Genomic DNA, 17,519 nt, shown 5'->3' with positions numbered 1-17,519 from the left:
CTAAATGCATTCATTGCTACCTTACGATCTTCATTGCTACCTAAAGGCCTTCATTGTTTATTTAAGGCCTTCATTGTTACCTAAAGATCTTCATTGCTACCTAAAGATATTCATTGCTACTTTAAGGCCTTTATTGCTACCTTAAGGCCTACATTGCTACCTAAAAGTCTTTATGGCTACCTAAAGGCCTTCATTCTTACTTAAATTTCTCCTCCGTGATCTCCTTGAGGAGCACCAAGGCACATTGGACCATGCAGATGGGCGTGGCCACATAGCCCGCCTCTGGGCCGGACACCCTAGTTATGATGCGGCTGTCCGGGGGTGTGGTGTGCTGGGTCTCTGCGTCAGGGAGGGCTTCCTTCCAGCCCTTGGCTAGGAAGGTGATGCTGAAACTTGAGGTCTCCATCTGAAATCAGGGAAAGCTGGGCTTAATGCATGTGTGTTGTGTGGTTTAAGATTAGCCTGTGCAAGCTAATCAGGGTTGACACATTTTGCCTACACTTGATTTTCGCTTAGAAGACTTCCTTTAAAAGATACCATAAAAGCTTTGAGTGTCGTCCCTGATTAGCCTGTGATGACTGCAGAGACTAATCTGGGACGACACTTTACTCACATGCAGGAAACCCAGCCCGTGCTTAGGATGGTGATGCTGACGTTGGAGGTCTCCATCTGTAATCAGGGATAGTTTGGATCCATGTGAATGTATCTAAAGTTTGGCTCCCATTGAATGCAACTTCAGTTTTATTTCCTTGTTGTTAATCCATGGGACCAAAGTTAACTAAAACCTACTAAAAAAGCAGAGTTTTGAAGGAACTTTAACCTAAATACTTGTTATCCTGATCTCCAAATCTCTACAAAACTCCTTCTAATTTGTAGATACCAACACCAGTGAACAATTTTATGCACCAATGAAATTTCCTTCAAATTAATATATCTATTACAGTTTGTAATTCTTTAAAGATTTACGATGGTCAGCTAGGTTCCTTAATCAGATGGTTTTTAAAAAACTGCCTATTAAGTAAGTATATTTAGTCTTCCCATTAATATTGATAAGAAGTACCTGCTGATGCCATAATATACAGCAATGTCTAACATGAACAAATTGGAATAACTAAAGAATGTAGGATGATAAAAAAACTTGCAAAAGCAAAACATCATATAATAATGAACCATGCCAGCAAGTTTTATTGTTGTATATTGACAATTGTGAGAGAAAACCTTCGGAAAAGATTGTGTATATGGTCAGAAACAGTCATATCATTTATTTGTGTAGGCATGATTTTTTTTTCACAAAATGACTTTTAGGTGAACAAGTAAATTTGTGGATTTCTGATTTGGGGGAAAAAAAGAAGATATTTGTGTGTGTCATTTTCTGATGCGTTAACTGGATCAGTCAACACATCTGAGCCATGCTCTGTGAAAAAGGCGTTTAATGCATTTGCGTGAAGTGTCATCCCAGATTCAAACACGGCAAGTGACTTGTTTTCTATTGACTAAGAAGGAAATCAAGCGTGGGTTATTCTGCAATAACTTATGGGCGGAGCTTAATGTTTCGAAAATAGTTCCGAATAAATAAATAAAATATTGCAGTAAAATGCACGTGCTAAAACCCGAATTAAAAGAAATGTAATAAATGTAGCATGTATATAAGTGTAATGAAACAACTAATTGTTTATTTGGTGATTATTGGCATAACCACGCCTACAAAGAATGTTATTTGTTAGGAAACGTAATTCAGAAAACATTTATAGCATGTCAGCTTTTCAGTAGCATCAATAAACGTGACGTAATTAAGTTTCTACGATTGTTGTTTTCAATGAAAGTGACGTCATTTGCAAAATATTTGTAAATGAAAACGACGTCATATGTTTGTACAATTCAATGACGTCACTAAATAGTGAACTTTGTACTAAGAAGGGCGGAGTATTGAAAAATATAGTTCACATCCTAAAACTTGAACCAAATCAATTAGAATCAAGTTAGAATCAAAATAATATTTTTCTATGATGGTTAGTTGTCGAATAACCCACAGTAAGTTGTATAGATGCGTGTTATCAAATCACTCGTGCTTCGCACTCGTGATTTAATTCCTACGCATCTATACTCCTTACTGTGGGTTATTCGACAACAAACCATGATAAAAAAATATTATTTCTTAATTAGCCTGTGCAGTTCACACAAGCTAATCAGGGATGACACTTTCCGCCTAAACTGGATTTTTGCTAAGAGACTTTCTTTAAACAGAAAATATAATAAAAGCCAAAAAATTCGTCCGTGATAAGCCTGTGTGGACTGCACAGGCTAATCTGGGATGACACTTTAAGCACATGCATTAAATCCTCTTTTCACAGCGCACGGCCCAAATACATGTCCTACAATTAATAATGATCTGACAGTATATGGAGAGTGTCCCTGTGTCCCTGCTGATTCCGATATACACAAATATATTCCGATATTAATTTATTACTACATTTAATACATGAAATGTCCAATAGCCAAACAATATTCATTTAAAAAATTCTACTAGCTTTAATTACATTTTTCTTGCCCAAGGCTGTTTAACTCCCCATTTTACCAGAAAAGAAGCATGCTAGTTTGGAAAATAATGCAGTCTGTAAAATATGAATTCTTTTGTTAATGACACTGGTGGTATAGTTATTGAAGCTGCACTAGTATTAAAAGTTGAAAACAGACAACAGTACAACAAATTAAGCAAATGCAAGTTACTTGTTAGGAAAACTTTTCTTATCATTTTATTCTGTGACAATGGTTAAATTTGTTGATTTTAATATTAAAGTGATATTCATGTCATGTACATAATGTTGTCAACACAACACAGACAATGATAATGCCACATATGATAATATTAAAGTGGAGTTTTGAAATCATCACAACTATTTTACCTGTTTTTTTGAAGGACCACCTTTTTTGAACGTTCCACAAGTAAATATCTCCGGATACTGTAATAAAAAGAATCAGAAGAATAGAATTAAAAAATAAAATTAACAAGGGACAAAATTGTCACAAAACCAGGTTTTCAATTTGTAGAAAAAGTCTGATAAAGGGAGACACCTCAAACTGAACTGATTGTTTATAATTAACCCCCTCTGTTTCAAAATAAATCTATTTTTAGTCGTGGCGACCTTGACCTTGGAGATATTGACATAATTATTTCGTGCGACACACCATCCAATGATGGTGAACAAATGTGCCAAATTTTAAAATCTCACAATGAATGACATAGTTATGGCCCGGACAAGCTCATTTATGGCCATTTTTGACCTTTGAACTCAAAGTGTGACCTTGACCTTGGAGATATCAACGTAATTCTTTCGCACAACACACTGTCTAATGATGGTGAACAAATGTGCCATATGATATTAAAATCTCAAAATGAACGACAAAGTTATGGCCCAGACAAGCTTGTTACGCCCGCCCGCTGACATTAGCCAATCTAATAACCAGTTTTTAATTGGGAAAACCTGGTTAAAAATACAAAAACACTACATTTTTTTATAAATAGTACATATCAACTCCAATAACTATTAACATCAATAAAATTGTTAAATTTGATTAATTTCACTTCAAAAGATATCAGAAAGTAAAACACTACACGTATATTGACATAGATGAAACTAAAATGAGGCATGTTCTGGGCAAATGGGAAAACAATGCATGTGCGTAAAGTGTCGTCCTAGATTAGCCTGTGCAGTCAGTACAGGTTATTCAAGTATGACATTTGACGCTTTATGGAATTTTTTGCTTAAAGAAAACATCTTTTAACAAAAATCCAGCCTATGCTGAAAATGTATTTACTGAATCCCCTGTGCGGATTCCACAGGATAATGTGGGACGACACTTTATGCAATTATATTTAACCCATTTTATTCCCAGAGCGAGTCTAAAATCTACAGTTCACCTTCAAAATGAGGCTCCTTCCAAAGCTGAACTTTGCCATGAGACCTACAATAAATCCAAACACCATGACCAGCACCAGGTAGAGGAAGCTGGGCAGTGTCGCGTAGGCTGCCACTTGGAACTGAAATACAGGAACAGCAAGCATGATTGTGTGTTTGTTTACTTGGACTTTTTGACATTTTAAGCAGAAATTCAGTTATATCAAGGCGTTAGATTTAGACAGGGCTTACACTGCAATAATCCAAATTCGCCAATGGCGACAACTTTCCAGTTTTGGATAGGAACATCATATTAAGCTACAACTTTTTCTTCACTAAAACTGAATTACATTTAGCCTTAAATTTGTCTAAAGACATTTTTTAGCCATGTTTACATACTCCCACTTTTCCTGGGTTTGCTGGTTTAAAAATACTCACAGCACCTACTAATGCAAGCATTTAAAAACTTTCCACTGCAATAAGAAGCAGGGATAGAATGGCCACATGAATAATTTCATGACCAATCCCCTCACAACTAAATATAATAGATTTGACTGGTGTGTGTGTTGAGGGGGAGGTGGGGTAGTCTTGCACATTACCAAATGTGCTAGCCATCCCTGTCAGTGGCATACTGATGCAAACAAAGCCCTCAAATTGTATCTGCAGTCTCTGTGTAAAACACAAGCATTTTAACTACTTGATACTTGTTTTTTGTTTGTTTGTTGAAAGAAATGTTAAGGCAAAAATATTATTTTGAGTATTTGCATATGCAGCCATGCTACAATTGGAAAATTTCAGTGTGAGCCATGAGCATCTTGCATATATGCATACTATAAATAAGAAACAAAGATCAGGTGCTCTGAGAAATACTTGGTTAAATAAAACAGGTTAAATTCTGACAAAACTGGGCTTAATGCATGTGCTTTAAGTGACATCCAAGTCCAAGGGACAACACTTTCCACTTTTATTGGATTTATTTGTTAAAAGGTGGTTAATTCTACATGAAAAAAATCCAGTTTAGGCGGAATGTGTCGTCCTTGATTAAACTGTACGGACTGCGCAGTTATCCCAGAACTAGGCTCGTACAATACAGCATTTGATTTAGTCTATTTCTTTAAAATACTTGCCACAAGTTTGTTACAAACCATAAATAAATGTGTATTTGTCACAAACCATACATTGAGAAAATATTCATCTTTCTTGTGGCAATGCAAGCTTATGGATTGTATACCAATTTTCTGCATTTTGTCTGAGCATGAACTGTCAGGTTAATAACATCTTATTTGCATAAACGCAAAAACATTAGTCAATTATTCTAATCACATATGAAAGATTGTATTTGCTCCAAATTAACTTTCAAGGGGCCTTAACCGATTTGCAGCCAGTGGCATAGGACACCTGTTTCAATTTTGTTTCTATATCATATTATAAATGTTTCTGCAAAACCATGACATTACTTTGCAAATTGAAAAATGAATGTCAACTTTATAAGGTTAACAAACAAATAAAAACAACCATTACACAATTTTTGGGGCGATTGCCTTCTGCAATTCGCCCCAGAGATAACATTATATACGTAAACCAAAGAAAGAAGTCCATTACTGCATCCAACCACTTTGCATCTCCAGATTCTGCATTCGCAAGCAAAATAGCTCCGATCTGATGATTAATGCGCCACAAACAACACTGTGACGAAGTACATCAGTATTTTCCGTTGCAAAAAATGACCAATCAGAAGATGTCAAAGCTATCTGAAATTCTTTGATCTTTTTAATTATACGTTTTGCGAAGAATACTGTGTTCGCCCGGCTAGCTCAGTGGGTACAGCAAGATACTGTTAAGCATGGGGGCAGTTTAGCTATCAATTGGCAAATACAACAAACACTTGTTTTAGATAGCATTTACATTTAACACCAATAGCTAAATCATATAATGTTGACAGCCTGTCACCATGGTCACCCTTCCTTACTTCCATCTGTTTTCTTCAAAAAAGGTGATTGGTTGGCATCAAAGTGTATAGTGTTTTAACGACCGAAAAATTTGAGCAAAATCGCCCCACCAGTACTTTGAGTACTTTGTTATTATTAGCCTCAAGACATCCTTTATCAGCAGCTACAAACATTATGCAACATTTCAGCCTCACACTGGGATAACAGGCCTTAATGCATGTGCTGAAATTGTCTTCCCAGATTGGCCTGTGTAGTCCGCTAAGACTCATCAGGGACAACAGTTTTGGCCTAGATTGGGTTTTCATTATGAGACTTTCTTTTAACCGAAAATCCCATAAAAACATAGTCTTGTCCCTGATTAGCCTGTGTGGACTGCACAAGCTAATCTGGGATGAAACTTTAGGACCATGCTTTAAGTCCTGTTTTCCCAAAGTATGACTAATATTTATGGCCATCAGTATTAGAGATTTCCTTCTTAGTGTGGACTGCACAGGCTAATCTGGGATGAAACTTTAGGACCATGCTTTAAGTCCTGTTTTCCCAAAGTATGACTAATATTTATGGCCATCAGTATTAGAGATTTCCTTCTTAGTGTGGACTGCACAGGCTTACCTGGGGTGAAACTTTAGGACCATGCTTTAAGTCCTGTTTTCCCAAAGTATGACTAATATTTATGGCCATCAGTATTAGAGATTTCCTTCTTAGTGTGGACTGCACAGGCTAATCTGGGATGAAACTTTAGGACCATGCTTTAAGTCCTGTTTTCCCAAAGTATGACTAATATTTATGGCCATCAGTATTAGAGATTTCCTTCTTAGTGTGGACTGCACAGGCTTACCTGGGGTGAAACTTTAGGACCATGCTTTAAGTCCTGTTTATCCAAAGTATGACTAATATTTATGGCTATCAGTATTAGATGTCTCATAGTTAATTTACCAATTAAACATTATTTATACTTATATATGACGCTATTGAAAATCAAATGGAAACATACCGGTCTCTGAAGGTTCACCTCGTAATTGTAGCGGACACTTCGGTTGACAATAGCTCTATCACTGCCTGGAAATATCAGACACCACTTGTTGACATCTGAATTGTAACCCACTGACCTGCAACAAAGTTAATTAAGTCCTTTAGTCCTTAAATGCAAAATTAGACATTTGATTTCTTACTTGGTTGTCATTTAATAAATGACTCCTATTTATTTCTGCAATGCATTAAGGATCAGAACTTTTATTTGAGTAATCAAAAACTAGTGGATAATAAATAATCTCTTTAGTAAATAGTTAAATTTGTTTCATGGTTCACAGCTTAACGCTAGTATTTTCACTGTGTTTGTTTTCTTTCGCAATATTTGCAGCTGATGATGAAAAAGATAACCTCAAACAATATTTCTTATTTATTATTAAGTTCTCTGAAAATTGCTTGTTGCAGTAAATTATTTTTTATATTTAATGTAAGTAATTACACTTTTTTTTATTTAGAAGCAAACACTTACATCTTAAATTGAGGAGTGCCTCCCCAACACTAATTTTTTTAATGGCGGCTGTTTTAAAACAATATAATTCAATTGCAAAACAAGGAAATTCATTAACATTGTAGTGTATATATATATAATTACCATAATTACTCTAAGTTTTCGGACACTTAATTTTTTTTTTTTTAATTCATACCCAAAAATTTTGATATGAAAAATATTAAAAAATTACGGGTGTCCAAAAAATTAGAGACAAAAAATAAGGCGTCCGAAAATTATAGTTTTATTGCGATTAACTCTTCTTTTTCTGCTTAAAAATAAATAAATACAACTTCACAGCTTTGCTAACTCTTGCCTGAAATGATACAGAACAAAAAGTAAAAACAGAAAACATCGTGCTTCCATAATAGGGCGACAATATTTTAAATGCTGTTGGGTGAATTTATTATTTTCTACCGGTATACATGGTTATTTATCCAATTACGAGAATGTAATGGTCCATTGCCCGCAGGCATGCATCAGCCAGGTTTTATGACCTTAATCCTGTTGTAAAAATCCATGATTAAAGTGACAAGAGAAAAGAGAAAACAGGGCTGAAGTCTGAAGAATAGCGCCGTAAAATATACTGTAAAAAATTCAGAGACATTAATTTTGGACGGAAACGCGTACATGTATGTCCGAAAATTAAGTCACGAAAAATAATAACTTTTGCTAAAAAAGAGGGTGTTCAAAAACTTAGAGTTTCCGAAATCTTAGAGTAATTACAGTAATGTTTCCTAAAATATTTATAAAACTCTTTACAAACATCCCAAAGTTGGGGTTATTATTGCTTTTTTTTGGCCCATTTTCCACATCACAGAACTTCAAAGTGACTCTTAATATATGCGCCTTTGGTCCTTAAGACACATAGAATATATGTAGAATATATGTATAAATTCCAGGGACAGCTGAAGTGGAATTTGAATTAGACGATATAATGCCCTTTAAAAGAGAGCTTTGTTCAAGAGCAAAACTGCAGCCCCTACAAGATAAATGTTCTTTAGAGTTAGAAAATAACAAACTAGGTTAAGTACTTTTTTATTGCAGCATCTAGATTTGGACAGATACTCCGAAACACAGAGAAATTGATACATGAACTGACTGAGGGTTAACCTTTGTTCCCATCAGGGACAAACAAAACATTCACTCACTTTGTGTTCAACTTGTATTTACTTCTTGGCAACTGGTTGGGAAACAATGTCTGGCGGAGAGGTTTAAGCTCCGCAGAGTGGGCAAATCCATGTAGAGCTGACTCCAGGGTGGTAACATTGCCTCCAATACCCTGGCAATCCAAAATTACCATGTAGTACGCCTCGCTTTAGGAACAGGGTTGAATATATGTGCGTAAAGTGATGTCTAAAATCAGGGAAGACACTTTCCGCCTAAACTGGATTTTCGCTAAGAAGATACTTCCTTTAAACAACAAAATCCACCAAGCAAAGTGTCGTCCCTGATTAGCCTGTGCAGACTGCACTCCACCAAGCGAAGTGTCGTCCCTGATTAGCCTGTGCAGACTGCACTCCACCAAGCGAAGTGTCGTCCCTGATAAGCCTGTGCAGACTGCACAGGCATAAGCCTGGAACTACACTTGACTCACATGCATTAAGCCCTGTTTTCCCAGAGTGTGGCTCTAGTATTTTAAAGTCATGCCCTTCATGTATATTTCAATCATCATTTACAAATATTAAAATATGTTGATACTTGTACATTTTATGCATATAATGTAATTTTTGCATTTCAAAATGTATTGATGTATAACAGAGAACTACTTTGATGTTATTTTTATTTAACATCAGGTCTTCTTGTATTGAAAAGAGTACAATACTAATTAAAATTTATATTCTCAGTGAAACAATAAAAAGATTTTTTTTAAATCTTTTGTTACTGTTCGAAAACATTTCATGAACTCTTACCTCTGATCCTGCACCTAAAGTGATGAAGAACTCCACAGAATTCAGATCACCTGAAAATGGAGAGGGAAAATGTGTTGAAATAAACATTATAATATAATATCAGCTTACCAAAAATTGCAACACACTGTCAGGTATTCTCTTAAGTATTGCTGGCCTATACTTCCAAATCAATGATCGGGCAAGAATTTTTGACATCATATTTGCCTTCAGCAAAATTTAGGTCACCAAACTGGGAGGGTGAGTGAATTTGTACACACCTGCAGATCCACTAATTTGTCAATCACTTTTATTTTAATTATTGTCTTTCATAAGAAACACATAAAGCAACCCATGTAAATTAACCAGCAGACAAACACAAATATCTATTCTATGCTTTTTGTCTGTCTCAGGTTTCAGGTGTATGTCCAAGAATTTCAAATACATTAATCACAACCATGTGCTGGTATTAATTAATCCCTGAAATATCATCTCATACCTGGTATATCAGATTCTGGATTAATAAGTATGTACATGTACTGATGAATTTAGCCACCTTCTAGGAAAACTGGGCTTCATACTTGTGCATGAAGTACCACAGTCCACACAGGCAAATCAAGGAAAACACTTTCCGATTTTATGTTATTTTTCCTAACAAGGAAATCTCTTCTTACAAAAAATCCAGTTTAGATGAAAAATGTAGTTCCTGATAAGACTGTGCAGGCTACACATGCAAATCAAGGACAACACTTTGCACACAAGCACTAAGCCGAGTTTCCCCAGATTGAGACTCAATTGGCTCTATACCTTTGAATTTGTCCATGGTATATGCGACCCCCATGTCGCTGGGTACGCTGTCGAAGCCACAAGCCCCAACAATGTACACACCAGCCTCTCGTGCCTTTCCACTGTACAGGAGGAGCATGCGTTCCAGGTACTGTGAGAGACAGAGCTCATATTGATAATAATTAGATAATCTTTAGTTTTATTCAACACGCTCATCATATACATACCAATAAACACTGCAGTATTTTTTAAATTTTAAACAAGGGCTGTTTGTAAAACATGCATGCCCCCCTATATGGGCTATCAGTTGTAGTAGCAGCCATTGTGTGAATACGTTTTTTGTCACTGTGAACGGTGGTGGTGGTGATGGTGGTGGTGGTGGTGGTGGAGGCGGCGGGGTAGTAGTAGTAGTATTAGTAGTAGTAGTAGTAGTAGTAGTAGTAGTAGTAGAAGTAGTAGTAGTAGTAGTAGTAGTAGTAGTAGTAGAAGTAGTAGTAGTAGTAGTAGTAGTAGTAGTACTAGTACTAGTAGTAGTAGTAGTAGTAGTAGTAGTAGTAGTAGTAGTAGTAGTAGTAAGTAGAAGTAGTAGTAGTAGTAGCAGCAGCAGCAGCAGCAGCAGTAGTAGTAGTAAGTAGTAGTAGTAGTAGTAGTATGCATAACAAAAATGCAGTTAGCCTTACATTTGGTAAAATTTAAATATATTGTCGCGAGCCGAGTGGTAGCTGTGATTTTACTTCAATTTCTTTAACTTTTCCAAACTTGAAGCTTTTGTTCAAGTTTAACATGGAACTAAAATGGACTCTGATAAACAGTAAAATAGAATAACATTTTGCCTATTCAGTTGTTTTAAAATTGTCAAAGAAAAAAATAAACTCAAGATTAATAACCTTTCTAAATTTTATTCATTCATAACGAATAAATAAAGAACAACTTTCAATATATATATTTCTTAACAGACAGATTAATTCTCAGACATTTACATTATAATACAGCAATATACACGTACATGTCAAGTATTTGCACTCTCTATTTTATAATGTCCTAAAAAGATGACAAATGCAGTTTAAATTATTTATAAAATTCAGTCTTAATTTTTAATAGCTAGGTCTTATTGAAAACTATATTTTAAATGCTTACTGTATATAAGAAAAATAAAATAGGTCTCACACCTAGGAAAACAAAGTTCAGAGTCCTTGAATGAGAATTTTCAGTGCCTTTTATACTCTCCAAAAGCGCACACATAACGTTGTGCAATAATAACGTAAAAGCGCACATATGAATTGTGCACAAAAATCGCACAAACAACGCGCAGCAAAGCGCGCACAATAGAATTTGAGCGTTCTTGACACGGTAAATGTCACTGATATTAAAACGATATTTCTGACAATATTACTATGAAACAGAAGTGAAATACATATCAATTAAATAAATAAATCATTTATAAAGACAACTATTACCTTTTTAAACAATTTTTAAGAAGGAATACGAGTATTTAACAAATGATATCGTATGACTAGTCTGTCAAAATACTGTAGTCACTGTAAACTACCCAGAGTGCACTTATGTCAGCATCAGGAAATCAACTTCCTGTTTATGCAAAAATGGCTGCCACATTAACAGACGCTAATAAAATGAGACTTTTAAAAAGGATATTACAAATAATAAAGAAGCGCAAAAGGTAGGCATCGGCTGTTATCAGCTCTAACTTCCACACATCATCCAATAAAAGCATTAAATAACAGTGACATAGTCATTTAGATGCAAAACATAAACGGTAAAAATGAACAATGTACATGTACATAAACACATGTTTTCATAAACAATCTAGGGCATGACATTACCCCTCCTTCAATTTTAGTTCTTGTGCTTTAAGCAGTGAAACATAACACTGTACAAAGTGTTGTACCTTTAAAAAATGCTCTAAATCACACTGTACAAAGTGTTTAAAAAAATTATATATTACAGTTTTACTGATATTGTAACTGTTAGAGAGTTAAAGTACAAATTTTTAATTACTTAATTATTTAAAGGAGGACCTTTAAAATTGAAGGAGGGGTAATGTCATGCCCTAGATTGTTTATGAAAACATGTGTTTATGTACATGTACATTGTTCATTTTTACCGTTTATGTTTTGCATCTAAATGACTATGTCACTGTTATTTAATGCTTTTATTGGATGCTGTGTGGAAGTTAGAGCTGATAACAGCCGATGCCTACCTTTTGCGCTTCTTTATTATTTGTAGTATCCTTTTTAAAAGTCTCATTGTTTAAGCGTCTGTTAATGTGGCAGCCATTTTTGCATAAACAGGAAGTTGATTTCCTGATGCTGACATAAGTGCCTTCTGGGTAGTTTACACTGACTACAGTATTTTGACAGTTTCGTCATACAATATCTTTTGTTAAATACTCATATTCCTTCTTAAAAATTGTTTAAAAAGGTAATAGTCATCTTTATAAATGATTTATTGATTTAATTGATATGTATTTGACTACTGCTTCATTGTAATATCGTCAGAAATATCATTTTAATATGAGTGACATTTACCGTGTCAAGAACGCTCAAATTTTATTGTGCGCTCTTGCGCGCTTTACTGCTCGGTGTTTGTGCGCTTTTTGTGCACAATTCATATGTGCGCTTTTACGTTATTATTGCACAAGGTTATGTGTGCGCTTTTGGAGAGTATAAAAGGCACTGAAAATTCTCATTCGGGACTCTGAACTTTGTTTTCCTAGTTGTGAAACCTATTTTATTTTTCTTAAATAAGCATTTAAAATACAGTTTTCACTAAGACTTAGCTATTAAAATTAAGACTGAATTTTATAAATACTTAAAAATTGCATTTGTCATTTTTTTAGAACATTATAAAATAGAAAGTGCAAATACTTAACATGACACATGTACGTGTATATTGCTGTATTATAATGTAAATGTCTGAAAATTAATCTGTCTGTTAAGAAATATATATATTGAAAGTTGTTATTTATTTATTCGTTATGAATGAATAAAATTTAGAAAGGTTATAAATCTTGAGTTTGTATATTTTTTTGACAATTTTAAAACAACTGAATAGGCAAAATGTTATTCTTAGTTTACTGTTTATCAGAGTCCATTTTAGTTCTATGTTAAACTTGAACAAAAGCTTCAAGTTTGGAAAAGTTAAAGAAATTGAAGTAAAATCACAGCTACCGCTCGGCTCGTGACATAATTTATGGTGGCAGCGAAGTGGAATCTTTGATTTCTACATAGATTCAGCGATTGAATCCAGTCTTCGAAAGCAAAATGTCAGACTCCGAATCAGAACAAGAGAATGAAGTATTCTTCAGAACAGCAGCTAACCAGCATTCTGAAGAACCATATCAAGAAAATAAAACAGCACCAACATCATCTAAGTCCAGTACCCCTAGATTAAACAAAAGTGTTTCCAACGTAGAAATGTCAAATGGCAATACAACCGACTGGATGAAAGATGCAGTCACAAATATGGTGTCAATGCAAAATCAGATTTCAAATGCTTTACAGAATGTTACAACACTTCTAGCAAATTTATGTGATAAAAACAACAAACAAGTACAAATTTCCCCCCAGGAACAGGAAGCAAACAATAACCATTTCCGTAATGACAGAGGTCAGGGTGAACAAATGTGGGACATTGGCTACCAGCACCCAAGGGAGAACAGGTCTTATGACAGGCAAACAAGAAGTGTAAACCCTCATAAATGCAGTTCAAGCATGAAAATCCCTTCTTTTACTGGCAAAGATGAGTGGAAAGTATGGATTAACAGGTTTGAAATTATTGCTGAAAGACTTCATTGGAATGAAGAAGAAAAACTTGACAATTTATTACCAAAATTGCAAGGCAGTGCTGGTGAATTTGTGTTCACTCAACTGAATCATGAAGTTTTAACCAACTATAGAGAACTTGTTAGTGAAATTAACAACAGATTTAGGGTCATAGAAACTCCAAGAACTTTTGCTGTAAAATTTAGCAAACGAGATCAGAAAGTAGGTGAAACAGCTGAGGAGTATGCTGCAGAACTTAAACGTCTGTATGACAAAGCCCATACGAGGAGAGACTACAGAACACGGCAAGAAGATTTAGTGAGAAGATTCCTGGACGGTCTACGAGATGAAGAAGTGCGGTCACAAATTGAGTTTATTAAGGAACCCGAGGACATTGATGAAGCAGTGTACCATGTAGTAAATTACATACAAACCAGAACTAGGCATCAATTTCACGATGACAGAAAGAGAAAATTTGTGCGTAGAACTTCGGGATCAGAAAATGAAATAGATTATGAAGTGATTGAAACAGATAATGACGACACTAGCCAACATGCCTATAGAGTCCCAAACAAGAGCCAGCAAAAGCAATTTAATTCAGAAAATACCAAAACATGTGACATGAAGACTGATATTTCAGGAGAGGCTGCAAAAAGCAAAGAAACTGATGTATTGCAACAAGTTCTTGAAAAACTAAATCAGTTAACCCAAGCCCAACAACAACAACAAACTACTGAACATGGTTTTAAGCAAAAACCCAAGACAATTAAGTGTTATTCTTGTAACCAAGAAAATCATTTTGCTAGGGATTGTCCATTGAAGAATGCCAGGTATCAGAATGGGCAAGTTGCAAGAAAAGACTTCTATCAAAATCAGCCTTTAAACATGAAAGGACCAAGCCGATTGGCCGAGGGGAGGTCCTGGCAAGCATAAATGGCCATGATGACTCAGCAAGTGTAGCCGAAGAAATTGTGCGGCGCAAAAGAGCATTTAGTAGTGGTGTCTATATCAAAGGAAATATTGAAAATGTGCCAGTTATTTTAACAACTGATACCGGAGCAACAAGAACAATCATTTCAGACAGAGTTTACAATAAATTGGACCCTAAAATTAGACCTCAGCTTAAAAAATCAGCTTGTTTGACAGGTGCAAGTGGAATTCCTTTAAAAGAATGTGGAAAAGCATTTTTTAATATTGAATTAGGACCAGTCTCAATGTACAAAGAATTGATTGTTGCTGAAATTGAGGATGATGTTTTGTTAGGAATAGACATTCTGCAAAATGATGATGGAGGTCCCGCAGATATACTTTTGTCAAAGGGAGTCATAGTTTTGAAAGGCAAAAATATACCATGTATTCAAATTGGAATGAAAAACGATGTTCGAAAAGTAACAGCAGCTGACCATTTTATCATTCCACCTCTCAGCGAAGCGGTCATTGATGTGTTTATTGAGCATAAAGAATCAGATGATGTGTCTCAAAAAACAGACTTTATTGTAGAACCTACACAACACTTTTGTGAAACATATCCATTGAAGATGGCCTCAGTTTTAGTTGATATAAAAAGAAACCCGACAAGCAAAATACGTCTTTTAAATCCATTCCCATATAGTGTGGATATTAATCAAGACTCAGTATTAGGCCAAGCCGAACAAATTGACAGTATAAAAAGTACACTTAAAGGTCAAGAACACACAGAGGAAGAGGACAATAATTTCTCAGTACGCAGAGTTACTTTCAGTCACAAATCAGAGCAAATTATCAATAAGGTGCAAGAAGAAATATCCTTAGAAAATAAAGAAATTCCAGAACACTTACAAAAATTGTACCATATGTCTGTTAAAAATTGCAATGAAGAAGAAAAACAAGTCATAGCAAAGCTGCTCATTAGATTTCAAAATAGTTTTTCAAAAAATGATCTTGACATTGGTTTGACAAACTTAACAGAGCACCCCATCAATACAGGTGATGCACAACCAGTGAAACAAGCGCCAAGAAGAGTGCCAATGGCGTATGCCGAAGCAGAAAAAAAGGCAATAGAAGAATTACTGGACAAGGGAGTAATAAGAAAAAGTACGTCACCATGGGCAAGCCCTATTTTGTTGGTTATGAAGAAAAATGGACAGGTCCGACCATGCATAGATTATAGAAGAGTAAATGCCCTTGTCAAACCAGATGGATTTCCCCTGCCGCGAGTGCAAGATTGCCTAGATGCTGTAGCTGGTGCTAAATATTTTAGCACATTTGACCTTACTAGTGGATATTTCCAGATCCCACTCAAAGAAGAAGATATACCAAAAAGTGCATTTGTCTGTAAATATGGACATTATGAAATGTTGAGAATGCCGTTTGGACTCAACAATGCTTGTTCAACCTTTCAGAGGACAATGGAGCTTGCTCTTCAAGGTTTACAATGGGAAACATGTCTTATTTATATTGATGATGTGATTGTCTTTGGCACCGATTTTAGCCAGCATATGAGCAGAGTGTATGAAGTTTTAGAGAGAATAGAAGCTGCTGGATTGAAGTTGAAGCCCGAAAAGTGTGAAATTTTACAGGAAGAAGTCTTGTTTCTTGGGCATGTGGTATCGAAACAAGGAATAAAGCCTAACCCAATCAATGTTGCAAAGATAGTTCAGTGGCCGGTACCCACAAATGTCAAAGAGGTCAGACAGTTTGTTGCTATGGGATCATATTACCGTAGGTTTGTTAAAGATTTTGCCAAACTTGTTAGACCAATGGTAGAGCTCACGAAGAAAGATGTGACATTTAAGTGGCATGATGACTGCCAAAGGTCTTTTGAAGATCTCAAGAAGATTCTGATCAGTCCAAATATAATGGGATATCCACTTCAGGTTGGAGAATTCTGCTTGGACGTTGACGCCAGTGACGTTGGCATTGGAGCTGTACTTCACCAAAACCAAGATGGCCGTGAACGTGTTATCGCATATGCAAGCAGAGCACTTAACAAGAATGAAAAAAACTATTGCGTAACTGAAAAGGAACTTCTTGCAATCCGTTACTTTGTTGAATATTTTCGACAATACTTGTTAGGCCGAAGATTTGTTGTGAGAAGTGACCATCAAGCATTAAAATGGCTTTTCAAGCTTAAGGAACCAAGAGGAAAAATTGCAAGATGGATTGAAATCTTGTCACATTATTACTTTTCTGTTGAATACAGACCAGGACACAAGCAAGGTCACTGCGATGCCTTATCAAGGTGTAGAAACCCAAGAGACTGCGACTGCAATTTAGAAGACATGAATGAGCCTCTAAAGTGTGGTCCGTGTAAGAAGTGCACAAAAAAAGCACAAGACATGGTTCATGAAGACTTTTTAAATGATTGTTTGACGGGAGTAAATGCAACCTGCAAAGGGCAAACGTGCCATACCCAACCAATAAGGTCAACAAAACAAATGGAAGACAAGCCTGAAAGTTCAGGACTTCAAACTCAGCTTCCAAACTTAGTACCATGGGCATGCAATAAATCATTAGAAGACTCTTTTGACCCAGATATAAGCTGTATTTTGGAGGCGAAAAAAACAAACAAAAGGCCCAGCTGTAATGACATCTTAGCACTCAGCCCAGCTTCGAGACACTATTGGGTTCTCTGGGATGTTTTATTTGTTCGAGATGGATTATTATTTAAGAAATTCATAAGACAGAACCAAACTGATGAGCACTTGCAATTTATTGTTCCA

General features: G+C 35.5%; 1 protein-coding gene across 1 annotated transcript in view; it reads right to left on the bottom strand.

The window, feature by feature from the left end:
* LOC127873203 (saccharopine dehydrogenase-like oxidoreductase) overlaps positions 1 to 17,519 on the bottom strand; it is a 31,421-nt gene that overhangs the window by 3,903 nt on the left and 9,999 nt on the right. Inside the window, exons 4-10 of the mRNA XM_052416961.1 lie at positions 10,058 to 10,187; positions 9,275 to 9,324; positions 8,513 to 8,643; positions 6,840 to 6,954; positions 3,920 to 4,039; positions 2,904 to 2,960; positions 201 to 406 (exon numbers count right to left, since the gene is read on the bottom strand). Coding sequence (XP_052272921.1) covers positions 201 to 406; positions 2,904 to 2,960; positions 3,920 to 4,039; positions 6,840 to 6,954; positions 8,513 to 8,643; positions 9,275 to 9,324; positions 10,058 to 10,187 — 809 coding nt within the window. The remainder of the gene's footprint in view (positions 1 to 200; positions 407 to 2,903; positions 2,961 to 3,919; positions 4,040 to 6,839; positions 6,955 to 8,512; positions 8,644 to 9,274; positions 9,325 to 10,057; positions 10,188 to 17,519) is intronic.

This window comes from Dreissena polymorpha, chromosome 3, assembly GCF_020536995.1.
Source record: "Dreissena polymorpha isolate Duluth1 chromosome 3, UMN_Dpol_1.0, whole genome shotgun sequence".
In the NCBI taxonomy this organism is placed as follows: Eukaryota; Metazoa; Mollusca; class Bivalvia; order Myida; family Dreissenidae; genus Dreissena; species Dreissena polymorpha.
This window is presented reverse-complemented; position numbering and strand designations above follow the sequence as displayed.